General features: G+C 34.0%; 2 protein-coding genes across 3 annotated transcripts; both read right to left on the bottom strand.

Moving 5' to 3' along the window:
- Positions 1 to 2,786: 2,786 nt before the first annotated feature.
- Positions 2,787 to 4,401, bottom strand: LOC113780680 (gibberellin 3-beta-dioxygenase 1-like). The gene is made up of 2 exons (XM_027326460.1): positions 3,902 to 4,401; positions 2,787 to 3,333 (listed from the first exon to the last, which is right to left on the bottom strand). The coding sequence occupies exons 1-2, from the start codon at positions 4,399 to 4,401 to the stop codon at positions 2,787 to 2,789; spliced, it is 1,047 nt and encodes a 348-aa protein (XP_027182261.1).
- Positions 4,402 to 9,928: 5,527 nt separating this feature from the next.
- LOC113779904 (protein TIFY 8) lies at positions 9,929 to 16,957 on the bottom strand. Of its 2 annotated transcripts, XM_027325683.1 has the most exons (6): positions 16,425 to 16,957; positions 15,435 to 15,622; positions 14,841 to 15,292; positions 14,657 to 14,744; positions 10,511 to 10,718; positions 9,929 to 10,181 (listed from the first exon to the last, which is right to left on the bottom strand). In XM_027325683.1, the coding sequence occupies exons 1-6, from the start codon at positions 16,693 to 16,695 to the stop codon at positions 10,156 to 10,158; spliced, it is 1,233 nt and encodes a 410-aa protein (XP_027181484.1). In that variant the 5' UTR covers positions 16,696 to 16,957; the 3' UTR covers positions 9,929 to 10,155. The 2 variants fall into 2 exon arrangements, with proteins under 2 accessions (XP_027181484.1, XP_027181485.1); XM_027325684.1 differs by lacking the exon at positions 9,929 to 10,181 and having other exon boundaries at positions 10,624 to 10,714.
- Positions 16,958 to 22,914: the final 5,957 nt, after the last annotated feature.

Genomic DNA, 22,914 nt, shown 5'->3' with positions numbered 1-22,914 from the left:
ATGGATTCTTGCAGCCAATGTTTTGAAAACAGATTGGCAACTTTGAATAGTTGGGCAGCGAATCGATCATGGCACCGTACGATTTCATATTAGACCCAGAAGTTGAAAGGATTGAACCAACTTCCAGTATTTTCTTTAATGGTCATGTATTATCCATATCATTTAACATCAAAATAAATAAAAAAAAATGATCTGGAACTACAATTTGGAAGTTCAATAGGTTCACTATTTAAAAAATAATCATGAAAATTTTTTGTTTCGTTATCAATGTGTTAAGAGTTTTTAGAGACATTACTCAAATAGTTATGAAATTTTTGGTGTCATTATCAAACCCTGTCCTTTCTCGTATTGGCTTGAAAATCTTGGAGTATCTCATAAATCAACCAAAAGAAGAAGAAAAAGAGTTAGAGTTTGTGAATTGAACTTTGCAGATAATTTAACTTGTTTTAAGCTAGTTTGATTTGTGATGGAGAGTTCCTTTCGCTGTAGTCAAATTTTTCCCTTGCCCTCGTTTTGCGATTTCAAACTTTATTCTAGCCTTTGGTACTAAAGAAAATTGCCAAACTCTTAAGTAACTTTCACTTCATAAACAAAAACAAAAAAAAAAAACTTTGGACCCTTAAAACGTAGATATGCTCCCACGTTAGTCCTTAAATTTTAAATACTGTATCCTATAAAGTATCAAATTTATCCCGCTTTGAAACATTTATTAGTAATGTAATATTAGGCAAGTGACGCTTGACGTAGAATAAACTATTCCACTAGTTTTGAAAATTGTGTAAATGTTCGATTGAAGTAGGGCAAATTTGAAACTCTATTAGAGGTAAAAAGTCCAAGAATGAACTTTAAGAACTAAAGTGGGAGGTGTCTATAGTTTAAGAGACTAAAATGTAATTTATCCAAACTATTTGGCAGGCCGTCGTATTGATGCGTAAAGAGTCTTCTTTGATGCGTAAAATGGAGTTTAGCCAAACTCTGACAAAAAAGTCTACTACCTTTTGCCCAAAAAAAAAAAATCTCCTTTGAAGCGTAACCTATTAGTAGTACTTAAAAATACGCCAAGTTTCTCTATGCGCAAATTATTTCTCTGACCTGATTAACTCTGCACGATTAATCATGTGGGCTTTCTTTTGTTTTAAACTAAAAAAGATAATAACAATAGTAATTCAATTCCATCCAAAGATGTGTTCAAATTAACTAGTGGCCGTATTACCTACAAATAATAAGAAAGCCACAAGAAATGAAAATGCAAAATGATTTTGGTGAAACTCGAACTTGACCTTTTTTCATATCAAGATAATAAACCATTGGGTCGGTACAGGGAAGAGCTTTTAGAGTCTTTCTCACTATCAGTTTCAGGATATAAATTCTGTACGTGACAATTGAAAATAAGAAGGGTGTGAGGACAAAAAAAAAAAAAAAGTCAAGACAACAGAAAATTGACAAATTGGTACTTAAATTTAGCTGACAATACGCCTTTTCTCTCATATACACTAGGTGAATTAACAGTCCGAGCTATGTATGGGGATAGGATAAACTGTGGTTTCCACTTCCTGTATGTTAAAACTGTTTTCTGATATATACAGAGACTTGTATCAAGAATTGTGGTTTACACTAATTACACAATTTAACCATAAGAATACATGTCATACTTTTCATCTTCGAGGTCCAAAACAGCTGCCTAATGCAAACTCCAATATTCTGGTCTCCTAATGCCGACAAAAGACACTAAGAAAATAGGCGAATTTGTTTGTTTTGGACGTATTATGCGTGATTAGACATGAGTGAAATTCGACTTAAAAGTACCTTTTTAGTTATTAAATTCAAGCTAATGTATACTCAATCCACATGCAGCAGCACCAGAGAGCTAGCTGAAGCTTTGGGAACGGGAAGAGATTCTCCAACGATGAATTAGTAGCTGGCATATATTCTCTAGAGTCTAGATTAAATAAGTGTTTTGTTTTTTTTAATAACTTCAATGGTGTATTTAATTTTTCGAAAATTGTTGTGTTCTTGGTAGCATATTTTACTTGCTCTATTTTTGTGCTGAAGTTCATGATTATGATTCTTTTGAAAAGAGGACAAGATTGGTTCTTTGAAAAAACGTAGAAAAGGCAGTGAAACGGGCAAATTTGGTAGAACTGGTATGGTGAATTGTTTAAGCTTTTTATTGAAAAAGAATTGAAGTTATTGAGTAGACCATAATCTGAATTGCTTTACAAGATAAATACTTTATAATATTGATTACAGAAAATGCATGCTAGACTATACCTGTTTACTAGTAGTGGCAGAGCGACATGGTGTTGAGGGTGAGCAATTAATTGCCCCACCTTAACTTTTGAAAATTTAGAGAATAGTCTTGACACTTTATAAAATTTTTAATTTTTAATTTTTACTAATACTATCCTCTATATTATGAGAAGTTCTCATTTGCCTCACATTACCTCCCTAAGCAATCTATTTATTTTAGATATCTCTTCTATGGTACAAATGTTTAAAAGTTATTAAATCACAAAATTGATTATTACTTAAATAGGAAATTATTTCAATACTTTTACACTACACAAAAAAAAACTCATAATAAAAACATAATCTTTATTCAATTTTTTTTTCATACTAGTGACAGCAATTTGTGTGTACAATATTGCCTCCACTGGTTATAGGTCCTGACTCCGCCACTGTTTACTAGGATCGTCTAGCATGGCAGAAAGCTATCAGGAGTTCACTAGGTTTTTTACCAAACGAATAAAACAGATTACACATGTTTCAGGATTGGGTATATGATATCATTTTATTCTGATCACAGAAAGTGCATCCTCCATATGCTTGGCCCTGATTTGAAGATATTCCTTCACTGTTAAAGAACTATAAATGGGACATTCAGACTTAGCAAATGGTGCAACCTGGGAATCAGTTGGAGGAAAGCAGAAGTAGGCAACAGAAATCCTGTGCCTAATCTGGTTGACAAAAACACGATGCTGAATGCTAGGGAACTTGCCATTAGACAATATATCCATAAGATTACCAAGATTGACCACAAGAGCTCCTTCAATGGGTGAAACTGTCACCCATCCGATTCCGTCGCGAAAAATCTGCAAACCCTCATGACTTTGATGAAGAACGGTCATGAGCATTGAATCTGTGTGAGGGGCTAAACCAATGGTACTTTTTGGATCTGGGCAGGCTGGAAAGGAATTGAGTTGCAATGCATCTTGGGACATTGATAGTTTCCAGTTCAGTTCATCTTCAGAGACTTCTAGCCACTTCAACATTAGGAGCAAGAGTTGGTGTGCCAAGGACTTCATCATCTTTTGATAATTTTCCATCACATCACTAAATGTATACATAAGCAGGAAATAATGATTAATTAAAACGCAATCATTTTCGCTTACACAGTAATCTAATAGTACTATACTTGAATTAAATTTCATTTATGTGTCTAATCTAATGTCTTTAGCGAAATTATTTTGAACGACTCAATTCCTTGGATTTTGCATACTTGCAGTTTAGTATTTAAACTACTTAAAGCGTTCCCTAACTCTTAAACTTAATCATTTTATCCAAAACTATGCCCCCAAACCAAAAAAAAAAAGTGCAACTTAAAGTCAGCAAGCGTGAGGATGCAGTTTTAATACGCTTAGAAGGGAAAAGAGTTAAGACAAGGGGATTAGGATTTTTTTTTTATTCATCTTTTGAGTTGATTTTGATAAAAACGGAGATGGATGAAAAATCAAGGGAAATAATGTATTGAACCTCAAAAAAATAATCAATTGAAAGGAATGAAATAAATTCCAGTACAACCTTAATTTTCATTTAAGTGGGCAGTACAAATTTGTCAGTTTGTCAACGTGCATGAAAGCGCATGGACAATTACCAAATACTACCAAATAAACGGACTTACCAAAAAGTTTTGTGGTCATGGGGCCAAAGTACACTAGCGTGCTCAACAGGAGAACCTGCAAGAGTGAACCCTTCATGCCACAAATATTTGGTCAAAAACTGTGCCATCCGGGCAGCACCGTAGCCGGTGGCTCCGCCGGCCGATCGTAAGACCTTCAGCTTTTGCTCGGTTGGAAGAGAAAAGAGTCTTCTAGCCTGGAACTCAACATCATGAATAAGGCTGGAGGGAATACCATGGTTGGTGAGTTGAAAAACTCCCCATGTTTCACATGCATGGCCAATGAGTTCCACTACATTGGGAGCCATGAGATCAATGACAGGGATCCATGATTTTGATTTTTCATTATCATCAGAGGGGAGAATATGATCAGATAATGGAAAATTTTCTGTTTCTGGCCATATATGTGATTCTGGAACCACTTTTGTGGACTCAAAATCCAGAGGAATAACATGTTTGAGACGCATAGGAACATCTTTGTATGCTTCTGAAAGTGTACCCATGATAGCTACTATGCTACTAGCTAGACTGCCAGGCTTGGAATATCAATTTTAGCAAAGTCAAGATACCATATATATATATAGGGCAGTGATGCAGGAAATAAAAGAATAAAAAATAAATTAAAGGAAAAAGATACCACATATATAACATTAACAATAAGGTGAGCTAGAGGACATTATAAAGTTGTAATCACAAGGCTTGATATCCTCTGTCCAACTTGTCCAAGTAATTTGTTTAATAGGAAACGATATCATCTACTTTACAAAATAATTGATGACGTGTTTAACTTTGGTTTTGGTCAACATACGATTATACTTTTTCTTTTTTGTAGGGATAAGTAAGGTTTTTACATATCTCTTGATGACTTGAACCAATAACGCGTCTAACTTAGGTTTTGACCAACATACTATCATATTAGTGTTTTTAAAAATTTTTTTAAAGAAATGATTAGAATTTTCTAATCACTTTCTTAATGACTCGAACACGTGACTTATAGTTATAGATAAAGTATTTTACAACCTGAGTGAGTATTTTATTGTCACATACTATTATAATATCTGTCATGGCCTCAGTTAATTGAATTATGGAAGTATCGTTAATAGTTACACCACAAAATTAAGGATGTGAGAAAGGGTGACTTTTCTGAGGTGTTGGTCTTTTGAAAAATTAAAGTGAAATACAAAAACTATTATAGGATACAATGACTGTGAATCACATAGGTGAAAATTAAGTTTAACAACGAGTTAGAAAATCTAGGTAATTGATTTCGTTCTCTTCATTTGCCTAATAAAAAAGAGTAGAATTCCGAGAAAATATTGTCTAAAATCTTTGGTAGATTATGAGAAAATCCAGGTAATTAATTTAGAGTAAATTTTATATACACTGTCAGTGTATACACTATCACAGTTAGATGGATGACACATGATCAAATTTTAAATTCAAATTCAAATTTTACACATGTGTTATATCTAATGGTGATAGTGCATACACTGACAGTGTATATAAGATTAATCCAGTATAGCTGTAAAGGGCAATTGTATAATGTCTATTTAATTAAGATAAAAAAGAAAAGTTGGTGGTCATACTCTTCTACTTACCAAGTTAGTTACAGGAGCAAAGACAGAGCAGAAATGAAGCATTTGATCAATAATTTGCTTTAAGAAATAAAGATATTTGATTAATAATTATCTTAAAAAACACGAGGCCTTGGGTGGCTGTATTGGACTTATAGTTGTCTTTTAGTGTGAAACTGACATGGGAATTTCATTTTTTTTTTTAACAGTATAATGGGTGGGTTGAAGTGGACAAAACATGAAGAAAAGGATTGGATATTAAGAGATAATCTTAAATTATGTAGGCCACTAGACTGGAATAATACGAACCCCAAATGGTTAAAGGAAATATGATATTCCATCAGCATCAAATTTTTTTTATTAGACTTCCTTTTTTTTTTTTTTGGAAGAAGTTGTTTTTTAGTTTTGAATGTGTTTTCCAAATATTCAATTTTCCAGACTACTTTCATTTGTTAATCATCTTTCACCACAGGTTTAAGAGTAAGTTGTATTTTTGAATATATTATCTTTCTTTAGACTAATTTTATCTTCTAGAGTTTTAGAAAACGAATAATTGGCAAAACTCTTCTTTTTCATTTGGAGAATTTGGTGAAAAACTTTTAGTTGTGGTTTATAATCTGTAAGAGCTCAGATTGAATGTTGTGCTGAATTCAGATAAGATACTAACATTTTAGAATCAAATTCTTCATTTAAGTTTCATATTTACTAATTAATGCAAAAATTTAGGCTAAGAATATCATTTTGCATTCAGCAACACAATTAAATATTGTAACACAAATTTTGAAAATTCAAATGTTTATTTATATAGATGAACTATTGTTTTGATTATCTATTCAAAAGTGGTTTGGGAATGGAAAAAATGATATACTATATGTAAAACTTAAAATGAGCCAAATTTTGAAAAGGATATGTAATAAAAATATGAAATAAAATGAGAATTAGATAGGTGCACTAAACAAAATTTTGTGAACATTTAATATAAAGTAAAGGTAATTAACCAAATTAATGATGGCCGAGGAGGCCTTGGTCTAGATGCTGAGGTTAATACTCCATAATTTAGAGATTTTGGCTTTTAATCTCCCTTCCCCCTCCCGACTTCTTAAATCCCATCCTTCCCTCCTGCTATAAAAAAATAAAAATACAAATTAACGGTGAGCAGAACATAATAAAAATTGAATCTAAAATTAATTTTGAGACCAATATATAGTCTAATAGACCGATGCATATATTGGAGCAAGAGCAATAATTTCCTTAAGAAAGGGCAAGTGTCATAAGGCGTGATGATCAAAATTTTAGTAGTAATAACTTTTAACATATAATCAAGACAAATTATCATAATATAAAACATATTTGGAAAGAAACACACACACACACACACATATATATATATATATAAGAAAACTATAAATTGATTGCTAAAAAGATTTTGTAAGACATAATTAATACAAATGTATATAAAGTAGAAACTAATAAATTGATTGAAGGTTGCTATAAATAAGGAAGTGTAAAAGGAAGGGAATTAGCTGTTATAAAAAAATAGAAGCAGAATAAAAAATAAAAAACAGAAACGCTAAAGATGTCCACATGGTGAAAAGATAGATTGTCAATTTGGCAAAGGTTTAGAATAGCTAACTCAGCAACCTACTACTATTAAAACTGAATATTATATATGATAGAGATATTTTAGTACAGCAAAACACACATGCACTAGCAGTGAGATTCAAAACCTTTTCTTTTAATTAATTTTTGGATTAATCTTATACACACTGTCAGTATAAAGATAGTTAATACAACTAGCTAGTAATAGTACTAGTATTTTTCTTCATGTTATCCAGCAAAATTAGTTAACCCTATTTGGTTTAATTCTCCATGTGCATTATAACGTCCAAGTTTATAAGTGAAACATTCTTTTCCCCACGGGGAAATAAAATTATTGTAATAACATTTTGTGTTTTTATGAGTGTCTTAAATCTCAAGCAAACACAACAAATTGTGCGTACATGATCAAATTTCACTCCATTCATCCTTAAAGATCACATTTTGTCATATGGAATCAGACATTACAACATGATTTGCTGGTAGAAATTTGTCCGCTAGCTAAACTTTTCCAACATGAACTTTTCCTATGTTGTTCTGTGATAATACGACAAAGAGCAATTCCAAATTATAAGTTGATCCGATCCATAAGGAACTAAATTTTGTAAAGGAATGAGACCATTCGGCCAAAGAATGAGGAGCAATGATGAAAGAAGATGAGGAAACAACAAGAAATTTGCTAATATCGTAGCCAATAATCTGATTTAGGGATTAATTAAACTTCAATTTTGGAGCAAGTATTATTGGCTTATGTCTGCATTATCGTTATCGTATTTGCTATAGTATTTGAATGTACAATCACATAATATTATTGGTTTGTCAATTCCATTAAAAAAATCTCTTTCTAAAATACTTAAACCCTTAAGATACCCTTGGTTTGACTCAATTTGTTCATTCCTATTCATGATCTTTCGTTCTTGACTCTTTATGAAGTTCTATTGCCATAAACTTAATGAGTCTGAATTCGTTAACCAACCGTTATAGACCATCTTGAGCAAACTTTAGTTTCTAAGAAGGAAGACCATCCTTCTACTCGTACTTAGTGTGTTTGGATAGTAGATTATTTGGGATAATTTTGTGAAAAAAAATACTATTGTACTTTTTTGAATATGATATATGTGAGATAAAAAGATAGTTGAAAAATGTGTTTAGGTAGAGTTGGGTTTTCTTATGATCTATATTTAAATCTAGATCCAAATCAGATCATACTCAGACCTATGCATCAATATAATATATATATATATATTAGTAAACTTTTAAAATAATCTAATATATATATATATATAAACTTTTGGGGAAAAGGAGAAAAACTAAAAGCAGACAAATGAAAGATTTAATGTAAATGCAGATAAAGTTTTGATTAAAAAAAATAGAAGTAGTTGATAATAGTTCTCTCTTTGAGTTTATAATATTGCATTCAACTTCTTGAACGTTAATTTTATTATTTGAAAAAATTATATGGTATTTATGTTATTTTTGAACTTAATATATTTTTAAAATACTTTTACTTTAGTTTTTCACTTTATAAAAAAAATATCTACGAATACCTATTGAATACCCAAACTCATAAGGGTCCAGATCTGGATTTACTTTTTCAGATCCATAAGAGTTTGGGTGTGAATCTGGATCTAGGTCTAACTAAATTTAATGATTTTGCAACTTGATCAAAGGGATTCAATCCAGATCCTACCCATTGACATGCCTAATTTACACTAATCGCTAATAACTCTGGATATATATTAAGGACCAAAAGATGTTACCTATATTTGTGAAACAACAGTGCCATAAATTTGGAAATGTCAAGGGTTATCTTTGCAATTTCTCCTTAATTTTATGCAGTTCTCTCTAAAAATTGACGAAATGACCACATGGAAAGGAGTATAAAATTACCTGATCATGGCTTTACAGTTTATTGATTTGAAGAATACATGATTTCATGTAGAGATAAAATGCAACTCCAAGAAAAATCAGTGGGAAAGACGGAAGGGGAAGGAGTTGATTACATTACTGGAATGTCATTTTATCCTTTGTTTGGGTGCATGCCCCTTCTACAACTAATAATCCAAGTCACAAGTTAGGCAGTCCTTAAGGGGAAAGGTAAGGAAAATACAGCTCAGAATGTTTTTGAAAGCTTTATTTGATGTATCTTTTTGTTTTTCTTTTTGGGACGAGATTGGACCCTGATGTAATCCATAAGAGGCAACGGCTTCCATTTCTGGAAACATCACATGATAATTAGTCAATTTATAATCGATAGATTTGCATATAGCCCAGAAATCTTGAAGATTTACATTCTGCTCAAGTAAAATAACATTGTAATGCAAAAGTGGATGGCAAGCAGTTCAAAGTCAATGAACAAAATACAGCCTTATCCCTGTTGCAGGTGGTGGTAGCACATCACAACAACCCACACTGAAATAAAAATGCTGGGCTTGAAACAAACAACTTTTGCAGGTAAATTCTTTGAGACACAAAAAACCAATAATTGTTTTCCTGTTTGGTTATGAATCATAATCATATCAGTCTAATGCAAGCATATTCTTTGCAACTGCCAAAGATCTTACTCTAGAAGTTTAGGTTTGATGAATCAAGGACCCCAGATGCTTGTTATTTGGCATTGTTGTTAATCCCTAGCACTATGGTGGGTGGACTCAAAAGCAGCAGCAATCAGATGAAACAATCAATTATAAGAAACATGAAGCTTAATTAGACAAATTCCTAATTTAAATTTACAAAATTATGTTGGAATTAAGTTGAAGGCGAGCAATTCTTTGTACTAATACAGCACTCAAGAATAACTTATGCTTGCGAGTGCATGGAGAATTTGCCTTGCAAAAGATGATAACTGATGGTCATTGGACTCCTTAATGAAGTCTCTGCAGATGACAGTTGCTTGTAAATACCTCGTATGAAAATGTTGAAAAATTGAGGCCAAGTGCAGTAAAATTGCAGAAGAACGGAGAGATTGATTTCATCCTTGAAGAAGAACTAAACTAGTGAGGCCAAGGCAAACGCAAATCCACATCATACTTCATGTTTTTCTTCAGCACAAACATCAGCTGCATGATTTGGAGCTTTTGCATCCTTTTACAGCATTTCCTCCCGCTGAGTACCTGAACAAGATGTCCCATATATCAGAGGGATTCTGAAAAAACAGAAGCATTTTAATACCGTCAACATGAAGAAATTAAGAAAAAGACTTTTTTTTTTTAATATACAGAAAGAAAGTTTGTGCCATAGAAAGGTCTTTGTACTGCCCCATAGAGCTAAAGATAAGTCAGCTAGCCCATTTGATAAAACAATCCCAAGGAAGAATACCCCATGAGAGTTACTCTGCCAAAATACACATCTTGCTCAATGCCCTTTATGAAGACATCGCATTGGTCATTAGAACACAACTGATACACAAGATGCTAAAACGGAGGGGGATGATAATTCTCACCAGAGCTTAACTCATGAGAGGAGTTCACCCGGACTGACGATTTCCCATGCACTTCCGGCTGTAAAACTAAGCTACCTGTCATGCCTGGGTTGCTTTTACCACTTGGTGTGCAATTTTCTCCCGTGAATGGCCTTGAAGTGGTCTTTGGCATGAAGGTTGTTGACCAAGATCCCCCACTGGATCCCGCTAAGGCCATTATAACATCTGCCTGATATAGATTTTGATGTCAGGGTTCTCAACAGCATCAACTTCATATATATACCAAGTGCAAGCAAGAGAATGCATTCTATAACCAAAAGTTTTACTACAAAGCACATATAATGGCCTAAAAAAACCCACAGACATCTAAGTTCCTACACATGCTATTTTCAGTGGATCCCCGTAATCAAGAACCAGAAATTAAAAAATTGAACTTTTTCACGGATGCGTTACCATCTAAAATGTTCCATCCTTTATTGGGAGGAAAGGTTTTAAATGAAAAGCAAAAAGTAAAGGAAGTCAAAGTCTAGGTTCATAAGGCTGTCTAACACGGGCCACTATTTCTTGGGAAGAAGGCATAAAACTTCTATAATAGGATCAAAAGTTTATTTGCACATCAGATGCACCTAACTTATTGATAAACGCAAAAATCAAGAAATGAGGATGCTCTGACCCTCCAAAAGGACAATGGAACCTTCCAAATGTTTTTCTGTACCTTTCTCTGCAGAAGTGCATCACAATGCACAAGCATAAAAAAGAGGAAGAAAGCCATTTCAGATGAATACGAGACATCTTCTCACCCACTTCCTATGCTAAATATGTTTGAAAAGAAGGGCTACCCTCTGACTCTCATCACCCCCCGGTTTTCCTTTCTTTAACGATGACTTATCTGCAAAAGAAAGAAGGAGCACTTCTTTCTCTTTTTTTTTCAAAGAAAAAAGGCAGTAAAAGGAGATTATACTCTCAGATGAGACTAAGCAGCCACTGATCATTCCGACGCGCCCTTGACCTATCTTGATTAAGACCAAAAACCTATCTAAAGTGGAGCATTGTTTAAGCTGTCAAACAAACGTGGGCCATTAGCTAATCTGTTTTTTTCTATTTTGTTTTCTTTTTTGATACAGGAAGCACCACTACAAGCAACAAACAAATGCAGATAAGATAATTTATTTTTTCCATATGGCATACTTGATATAGCACTGTGTTCATAAGGAGTGGCATTAATTATAGATGAGAAAACCAAACTATAAGGAGGCCAGATCTTTTGATTAAAAAAAAAAAGAAAATCAAACTGTAGATTTGAGATGGAAATAACCTTCCAAGAGCTACATGTTACAAAGACAGATACATACAAAGGTTTGGAAAGAACAAAGACATAAGGTTGGTATTGTTGTTAAATAATTACAGTACTTAGAGACTGCACTGTGTAAGATATGAAAATTAAACTGGAAAGGAGTTTAGATGTTTACAAATGACTGTCATAACATATCATAAGAAGCAAGGCTTGATTAAGCACAAAAAGTTACAACAAAAGAGTCTCAATCCGCAAGCATCTATCCCCTTCTATAAATTTTGGTTCTTAGAGAACATCCATAAGTACATGCCTCTCACTCACCAGATCATGCTGTGGCACTAAAACATTAAATAGTCACTATAATAACTTAATCCAATCATGGAAAAGGGTGTTGTAGAATCATCCAACGCCCATTCAATTTCGTAAGAGGTTACTTAAGTTCCTAAAAGGGAGAAGGCAGTAAACTTCTGCATGAAAGATCACATACATACAAAAGAGCATTTGGAGGCAGAGGAAATAACATGGTTCAGCAAAGGTTTGTCTCCATCCACAAAAATAAGGTTGCTAACTCCACTATTGACATGTGCAATTCTAATCCTATCTTCTCTAAATACCTTGCGGAGTCCCATTGATCCATCTTTAAGCAAATAGAAGTAATCTTAAATTAAAATCAGATTTGAATAGGGAAAGAGTATAATATCAACTCAGATTCTAATTGCAGCTTAAAAATCAATATTTTCTTTTAAACTTTTAACACCAAAAATATGAAACCATCCTCCAAAAATTTGCATTTAAAACCTAAACAATACCAAATTAAGTGTAAAAGGACTAGATCAATAGGAGTTTACATTAAAAGATGTTTCTTATATAGTATTAAGGTGGATAAAGAAAAGAGAGCTATAAACTGGATATACTAATGCAAGAGAGACTTGAAAATAGTCCATATGATTTTTGAAGAACGAATTAAAAGGATTTAGCAACTTTGAAGATGCAGCAAGATTAGAACCAAAATCAAAGAGCTGGAAATTTGGAGGTCCTGCAATCAATTTTTCCTTTGCAGCCCACCTCAAGGACCAAGTACCACTTCAAAGAAAACAAGTGCAGGGCAGGACAATGCATAGACTAGCTATTACTTCAAATTCCAAGATTAAAAAAAAAAAAAAACTAGCTTTGTGCGCTCAGGGCTGCAGGGCCATAATCTTCCAGCAAACCCTGTTTGGTAGAAGCCCCTTGGACTCTGATCATGATTTCTTCAGGCACAGTTACTGGATTGTACCTCAAGCTCCTATCAACTTTCATTTTTACCCAGCCAAAGGCTAACATTTGAAGAAAGTCAGACACCAAAATACTTTATGGTCTTAAAACCAGAAATCCAGCTAAGCGCAGAGTTAGAGTAACAACTGATATAGGTTGAGTTAAAAGATTGTGGAAATTATGTACATAAACAAGGTAACAAATCTAGCTTATGATTTTAAAAGGTGCAGCATCACTCTATTTGAAAAGAAACAATCACTAGATTTCCTTTCCAGTTAGTTAAATACCTAACCAAATGCAAGGTTACTTAAAAAATGAAGAGTGATGCTGCAAGGTTGAGTTAAAAAATGAAGTCAACTATACTTTTCTTGGCCATTTTGCCTGCAAAGCTATTGACATCCATATGGAATGGAATCTAATAAAACTTTGTTACTAATGTATCCAGGGGAAAATATTTTTTAATACAGAGCAGGATAGATTATTATACATGTGGTGATCATTACACAAAGACCACATATCCCAGTTTGAAGTCTTTTCTCTGTAAATTTTAAACATCACAATCACCATAAAATATGATGAATTTGAGTATTCGTCATCCAAGTACAAATGTTGCAATCCAGTTAAAGCAGCTCAGATCCTCAATTAAAATGTCCATGTAATTCTGAAAGAAATAAATAGCCTTGAGACAGGTACAATGATCAACCTGGTAAAACAAGTGCTGTCTTATTATCGCAGGCATCACATGCAGTTGATTACCAAATCAAACATTTGATTCATTAGTAGAACAGTACTCTCATTTATATAGTTTCCTTCTCTACATTATGCTAAAGCATGACCTGCTATGATACAATAATTCCAAAGCTACACTCCTACTCCACAAACCAACACTTCCTTGTGACTCCATGCAGATTCCCTAGGTCAAAAAGCCCACCACTGTTAATGTAGAACTCATACGACAACTATCTAACTTGCCATGATGGACATACCAAGTTGTAAATAAGCACTTAAATTCATAGAATCCATCAGTCAAAAGCTTTGATATCCTAATGAGGTAAAATCGCGATGCTATAAGCCCAGACATTACCATGAGAGGAAAATACATGTTTTTCTGTCCTAATTTGTCCAGCCTTAGGTTATCAGGACCTTCACATGTCAAGAGCTACACATCAAAAGTTCACCTTATTTTTCACTTTCACCCTGACATACCCAAAACTGGACAAAAATGTAAAGTATACTTGGCTCAAAATTGGCAGTATTAGCTTTTTCATACTGTATGATGCCTATGTCATGTGACTTAATTAGGGTTGGAATTGACTAGCTAGCTCATGATTGGTTACAGGATGTCAAGATTCAGCAAGTAGTTACTGCATTGAATTAGGAAAGAAGTGCATGCATTTGTCTCACTAAATAAGGTAAAACCAACAGAAACCACTACATGGGTCAGACCTCTATGATCAAAAGACAGAGATCTTTATCATTCATATGATGCATGAAGCCCAGATGGCAATAGAAAAAGACTTCTATTACAAATCAATTCACTGGCCGAATTAATGCAAACAGCAATTCAGAAAATATATCTTTCAATGAATAAAGGGGCTAGAAAAGAACAGGGACTAGACCTTGCTGGGATGAACGTTGTCAAAGACATGTGCTTGACCGCCATAGAAAATAGTCATCTGACATCCAGAAGAAGCAAATCCGTGTTGGCTATCACAAATAAACATTATGTGTCATCAACTATTATTGCAGGAAGAAAAAATAGACAAGGCATACAGAAACAATAAGTGTTTTACGAAATATTACTTTGGAGTTGTAGAGGATTCTGGTTCAGAATTGTGAATCCCGGACTTCAGCTTACTACTGCTGACTATTGCCCCAGTAAAATTTCTTTCGGAGATTCCACCAGTTGTGTTAATAGAGCTCAGAAGTCCAGATCCTTTAATACCAGTCCTAGATCCTTCATCAGCAGCTCCTTGAGATATAACTGATGGACCAACACTGGAGTCTCTCAATTTGTTTGATAGTCCTTGGTAGCCAAAAGGAAAAACTTGACTGGAACGTGGTGGATACTGCCAAGGCGGACCAACATTCATTGGAATACCACGATCCAATCTTGAAGTATTACCTTCAGCTCTGGCAGCAGAGGAAGGCTGTGATACAAGGGAAGCTGAAATTGGCCGGACTAAATGCATAGGAAACGACGCATCCTCATCCTGTGGACGTCTTGGTCTCTCTCCACCAGCATGTCGTATTAGCTGAACTTCAAACCAAATGGACAGTATTAGAGCAAATGGCAGACATCTTACATAGTATATATTCAGCCAATGCTAAGATAGATGAAGTTTTGTTTATGAACAATGAAAAGAGAAGAATGATGGGCTAGAAGAAGTATCCTACCTTCATCAACTGTGAGCCTTCACGAGAATCTGGTACCATTTGTTGAAATCTATCTTTTGTTGTTCCAATATACGAGTCTGAGTTACTTCTCTTAGTTCCAGAAAATCTACTACTTGTTTCATGCCCAATAAGATCACTTCTCGCTCCATAGAACGGAACTCCTTCAAAATGATTTCCACCTTGTCGTTCTACCATAGTTGATGAAAGAATGATCAAACAATAAATAATCCCAAAACTCCAAAAAACTTTCCACTAAGTCATGCACATGGCATTGTCATTATTAAAGTAAAATTCGAATCTCAATCACCTATAGAGTTACCATGCACTTTCATTGCTTAAAGTTACCAATTGGCACAAAAATCAATAACTTGTGTATCTTGGAATGGACAGAAAGCTAATAGGATAACCCATGAAAACTAGACATCACCGATATCAAAAGAAAAAAGTCACTGCATCATACATGCAAGAAATACGCTAAATAATCCACGCACTAGCTGTGAGTTCTCTAAACCTACTTAGTCAATGAATGACCTAAGACAAACTACTCCATCATGAGAATACAAAGGCCACAACCAACCCACTATAGATGATGCCAAGAAAGACATAAACAATTCCAAGTTTGTTATCCAGTAAAGGGAAGGATCACAAAATTAGCAACCAAAAAAATAAAAAATCATAAGTACCCCAGAAAGTTGAGGCAAGTACAAGAGCTAAGTGCATCAGCTACCTTCAAAACTTTACCAATGAAGGAAATAGAAGAATCCAGTTCTCTGTCTATTTTATCATGAATAGTTACAACCATTCCATAGTCATTCAAAAGGCACACAAAAATTAGGTAAAGAAACAGAACCGGAAGAGGAAAATCAAGAATTCTTACAATAACATAATGACAATGGGTATCATAAAAAATTTGAAAAAGAGCCAAAACAAGGAAAAAAGGCGAGAAAAGATGCAAACTTTGAGAATTATGACTGACAACTCAAGTCTCACCAGAACCCAGATCAGAAGTTGTGGAGATTGGAGCACGGCCACCACCAGAAGAGCCACCAATGGAGACAGAAGCTGATGAAGGAGAGGCCTCGGATGTTGGCCGGACTCTGCCGGCTGCCACCCCACCTGCCGGAGATAAATAATCTGGAGCAGACCGTTTGCCCAAAAAATCATGAAAAATGGTTCCAGAAGCCTTAACTTCATCCGCACCACTAGTACTAATAGCAGCAGCAGCACCCGCAGAACTACTGTTATTTTGAGTATGAGCCATAAATGGTTAAATACATAACAATTATTAAATTCAGCTGGAGAAAACAGACATTATTATTAGCTCATTTTAACGCAGGAATGTTAAGGTAAAACCATAGCTGCTGATTAGCTTCATTTGTTTTTTTTTTTTTCCCCTGCTATACAACATACAAATGAAGAAAGCAAGAATCTTTCTTAATATATACTACTGTGTTTTGTGTGGGTAAAAAGCAAAGAGAGAGTGAGGAAGGAGGAAGGGGCAAAAGGGTTGCACGATTTTTCAGAAAAAGATGATGTAAAATCAATAAAAGAGTTGTTTTCTGGGAGCATTAAAAAGCAAAAGTTTCTGGCTTTTCTCTTGCTTCATGCAAATGGCCCTTTTCTTGTTACACATTTTTCTAGTTTTCTTTTGTTCTGCTTTTTGAATTTTTTTTGTGTTCAATTTACGTGATTTTTAGATTTTGTGAACATATCAACCAATCACTTATTGATCATATTCACAAAATAGAACCTGATAGAAGAAATTGATCTATAAATGGCTCGACCGAACAAATTCTTTATAATAATCAATTATTGCTCAAGTGATTGTTCAATAATTGATTATGAAAATATTCATAATCATTACCAGAAAAAACAAATTAAAGCCAAAACAAATTGGGCCTTTTTTTATATTAGTGAATAGTTTCCATCAATGCTCTTCAACACATTGTGAGGGCAATCCACAAGAAGATTTGATTGTAGAATAAACAAGACAAGAAAGAAAGCAAATTGCAGGTATGTTTTATGAGATGTGAAAGTGCCACAATCCATACATAAAAGCACAAAAAATCAAGAGAAAAATGCAGTTTTGGTACCGAAACTTTGACGCACGAGCGGTTTTAGTCCCCAAATTTTGGACGAAAACAAATTTGGTACCCGAACTTTCAAATTTTGAGCACATTAAGTACCCTTGACGATTTTTTTCCAAATTATTACCGGAAAAAGCCATGTGATAGTCACATGTCCGGCCGAAATGGAATTAAAAAAGGCCAAAAATGCAGTTTTGGTACCTAAACTTTGACGCACAAGCGGTTTTAATCCCCAAATTTTTGACGAAAACAAATTTGGTACTCGAACTTTCAAATTTTGAACACATTAAATACCCTTGATGATTTTTTCTCAAATTATTATCGAAAAAAGCCATATGACAGTCACGTGTCCGGCCACAATTGTATAAAAAAAGGCCCAAAAAATGTCAAATGCCATTATAATACTAAGTATTAAATTTAAGGACTAATAGCGTAATAAAGAAAAAATTCAAGGACTAAATAACATCACATGAGTCAACAAAACCCAAGAACTGATACAAATGAGCTCCAATTCCAGACAAATTTTGTGACTTGATTCTTAGATTAATGTACTGGAATTGGAGCTCATTTGTATCGGTTCTTGGGTTTTGTTGACTTATGTGATGTTATTTAGCCCTTGAATTTTTTCTTTATTACGCTATTAGTCCTTAAATTTCATACTTAGTATTATAATGGCATTTGACATTTTTTGGCCTTTTTTTAAATACAATTATGGCTTGACACGTGACTGTCATATAGATTTTTTTGGTAACAATTTGGAAAAAAATCATCAAGGGTACTTAATGTACTCAAAATTTGAAAGTTCAAGTACCAAATTTGTTTTTGTCCAAATTTTGGGGACTAAAACCGCTCATGCGTCAAAGTTTAGGTACCAAAACTGCATTTTGACCTTTTTTTTTCCATTTTCGCCGGACACCTGACAGTCACATGGATGTTTCCGGTAACAATTTGGGAAAAAATCGTCAAGGGTATTTAATGTGCTCAAAATTTGAAAGTTCGGGTACCAAATTTGTTTTCGTCCAAAATTTGGGGACTAAAACTGCTTGTGCGTCAAAGTTTAGGTACCAAAACTGCATTTTTCTCAAAAATCAAATTAGAAAGTGGATCAAATAAGTAGGAGTAATAAATTACAATAGCCAATGGGGTGATTTGAGGATTTTCGTTGGCATATGGGGTTCCAAGTGGGAGGAATTTTTAAGCATTGATTCTCTCAATCAGCAACTTAAGGTATTTGAGTACATTTGTTGACTGCATTGCATCCACTTTCAGCTAAGTTCACTCACTCACTGCCCCCAATACTCAGCCGTCCTTTTCTCACCTTGGCCTTTGTGTGATAAATCATTTCTAATCAAAAACGTTCTCCACATACTACTGATTTAATTGCTTTTCTATTTTCTACTAATATCAATCTCCTTGAGCTCTAGTCAATACTTGATCGAACAAGCAAGTCAAACAAATTCCAAAAGTTTATTACTATAAGTTAAAAAAGGATCGAATAGTAGTAGAGAATTCCATATCTTTTTTTTAGGGTTCTGTTTGAATTAGCGTACTTTTTTATAATAAAATTTTCAAATATACATATCAAAATTATCGTAAAAAATATAAAATTCGTACAATCTCCAATATAATTTATAAAAATAATAAATTCTACAACTTTTTTCTTCTTCTACCCAGCGTATACCACCATCCACCTCTACCACCATCAAGACCACTATCGCCCCTCCCCCCTCCTCTCTCCTCCCTTTCCATCTTCTTCCTCCTCCTCCCTTCTCTCCTTCCTTCCTTTTCCCTCCCTTCCCTGCCAACCCCTCTCATTTCTTCCTCTATAGTGGGTGGTGTTGTGTGGGGAAACTTTTTTAATTTTTAAAAATATCTCATAGAATTATAAATTTGAAAAATGCTCAAAAATAAATGTACACTGAAAAGTTTTTTCATATATAATATTATAGTGTAGTATTTGAAAAACACCCCCCCCCAAAAATCATATGATTTATACGAATCCTTTGGTAATTACAATTATAAAAAAAAATGGTTAAAAATGTATTTATGATACGAATAAAATAATATTTGAAATAATTTGTGTATTTAAAAGACCCTTCATTTTGATATTTGAATCTTGATTTTCGAGGATCATGTTTTTGTAATTTATACAATTCGAAGTAGAAAGTTATTACTCCATGTTTTGTGTGGAGTCGAGCACAATTTGTACAAAACAAGATTCAACTTTACAGGGAATTATTCCATTTGGTAGCAATAGCTTTGACTAGGAGCAAGAAAGTTTTGCTGCTTGACTTGAAGCTTTGTACTTCTGCTTCTAATTAGAGAAATGGTTACTGCTCTTGTCATCATTGTCTAATTGATTTGCCAATTCAAACGGGAAAGAAAGAGATAAGGAATTATGGAGATAGTGATGGAGCTAGATTTCTTTTAACTTTGAAGAGTAATGGATACCAGGTGGACACAAACCAATTCCTCTACGCAATGATTCTTTTGCTTCTCTCCCCCAGAAAAATGGAGAGAAAAAAAAAAAAAGAAGGTTGCATTTTGCATGTTATTTTAGCTGAGAGAAAATTACTCATAGAAATGACCATTTCCAAGTTTACAATTTTTACCAACAGCTTTTTACAGACTTATGGATCATTAAAAATGTAAAGGAGGGTAGTTTCCACTAGTTGCTCCTCATCTTATGGCATGATTGAAACAAGTTCGTCATCACCATTGAATACCAAACACTTTGGTGGAAAAAAGACCTAAATACTACCAAACTTGTGTGCCAATAGCTATGAGTGTGCTAAAACAAAAGATAGAAATTGAAAATGAAAAGAGAGAGGGAGAGAGAGAGAGGAAGGATTGATCCAAGTGCAAAATTAATACAGTCGTCTGTTGTTGCAGCATCCTGTCTACTCTACTTTTTATTCCTTTGACAGTGCATGGAATCACTCAAAAAGTAACCAACTATACTGCAGTAGAAAACTACTGGTACTCTATAAGTATGGTTTTCTTTCATTTATATCCCAACATCTTCAAGAAATCAAACTCAAATGATTGCATCTCTTTCAGATTTTCTACCTTACTCTACTTGTCACTGAAAACATATCAAGTAAATCAACTAGAAATGAGCTTCATAACCATCATAGCATGCATGGGATGATAAGGTAAAGGTGCTCCAATCAACTCAAAGAGATATGGGCTATATTAGTCAATTTAGGATGCACTGATATTACATTGAATGTCCTCAAATACCCATTATGTTTTCCATCCCCCCCTTTTTTTTTCTGCTGGCAACAAAGCTTGAAATCCTTTTGGATGCTGCACAATTTTGCACATTCTTGATCACTTGACCATGAGCAAAGATAACCTGATCTCTAGCAGCCTTCCAGAAATGGCAATTACCACCTTTTTGAGGCAAAAGCTACCCCAAATAAAGCTTGCCGGATTTCAAATGGAGGTGTGCCTCCTCTAATGGAATTCCACCCGGAATATGGAATCAGCTGCTTAGCAACATTCTTTATTGTTACATATGCAAGGAGGGTTTTCTTCATTTTATATTTTTCAGAGGCAGTGCAGATTAACAGTAATGCTAGCATGAATATAGACAAAACTCTTGTTACCAAATCTTTGAAGATGTCATTGCATTTGTCAGGGCCTATCTAGCAAAGGGTTGTTGGTGCTTATCGCAATAATTATTAGCATTATCTCCAAATTCCTCTCCAACATACCTGCAAAATGATTTGATGAATCATATCCACAGTGTCATTCCGTGATTAAGTTCTGCAGATTTAGGGGTCCACTGCAAAGATTCCTTGTAATAGTTTAATCAACACCAATTACTTGCAGTAGGTAATACTGAGTAGCAGGCATTTGTTGCACTTACACATTAAATAAAGAGAGAGTAGTTTTGGTCCAAATGTTTAATGCATGTGGACTTATAATTAATTATTAAAGTTTGGATGAGGGCAAATGTAGTTTCAAATGTTTTAATTTTTAAGCGCATTTAGTCCTATTGATTAATTTTTGTCAATTGCTAATCGAATGTGATCACGCGCTATTAAGTGCCAACAGTTAATTTTTTTTTATAAAAAAATTTAAAAAAAATATTATTAGACTAATGACTCGCGTGCCAATCAGGTGACTAATTATTCTTTAGCCTAAAAATACAACAATTCAATCGACAAAAATATTTAGGTTGAAAACTAATTATTCATGTGATCAGTGTGCAAAAAATTAATAATTTTTATTACAAATCATGGCTAGCAATATTTTATCAATTTAATTGGTTTCTGGCACGTGACTTGATTCCAATAGTAATTGGAAAAAAATCAATCATTAAAACTAAATGTGCATAGAAACATAAACATTTGAGACTATTTACTTTCATCCAAAGTTTAGGGACTAAAAACACTCATACCCCAAATATTTGAAATTAAAACTGTAATTCTCTCTTAAATAAAAATATTTCAGTCGATACCCTCCATATTTGATATGTGCCATGTTGCAACAAAAGTCTCTTTATGTAAAATTCACTAAATTCAACAGACCCTCTGGCCTAGCAGATGATATCACGAGTAACAAATAATTGGATTATAACCAATTTTTGACTACATAAGATAAGGCCCACAAAGAATCAGCTATCAAGTGGAAAGTGAAAAGGCATTGGGTTTACACCAGACTTATAATACTACACACATAACCATTGAACTGCAGCATAAATTTAATCCTTACACAAAATATCTGGACCAGAAATATTTTGCTTTTTAAATAAAGGCAAACTAATTCTTGTGGACCAACTATAAGTTTTACTTTCAACTTCGGAGCTTATAAGTCATCAAATCATTTGAAAAATGATGCATCATATCAACGTTGAGATGAAAAAACAAAGTGACTTTCAAGAATGTCATACATCAATTGCCACGGACCCTTATAAATGAAGAAGAACAAGAAAATTCCTCAATATCCCATGGATTTCAATTTGTTTAAGTTCAATGACTAGATGGGGAATTGCCAGTACAAAAAGGCATATTGCATTATTAATCAGCCTCTTTATCATATGCAAAACATATTTGTTCTACATGGTCATTTGCTAATTAGAGAGATAGCATCATTAATGGACCTAATGGAGGGGAACAGGACGCTGCATCATTAAATCAGATCCACAACATAGCATCTGAGAGAGCAGAACAGGACCTAATGGAGGGGAAGAAGATGAAAAATGACATTTCTTCACTAAACCCACTACTCTAAAATCTCAACCTGGCAAGAACAGCACGAAGATTCTTGAAACTAATATGGAAAGCTTATATGGTACTGTTCCAGACTAGAGATGCATGTCTCAATGCAGCGAACAAGTGGATGAAGCAGCTTGATAGACTTTCAATCATCTAGTGGACGTTTAA

This window comes from Coffea eugenioides, chromosome 8 (assembly GCF_003713205.1).
Source record: "Coffea eugenioides isolate CCC68of chromosome 8, Ceug_1.0, whole genome shotgun sequence".
NCBI lineage: Eukaryota > Viridiplantae > Streptophyta > Magnoliopsida > Gentianales > Rubiaceae > Coffea > Coffea eugenioides.
Note: the sequence above shows the minus strand (reverse complement) of the source record. Positions and strands in the feature narration are given on the sequence as shown.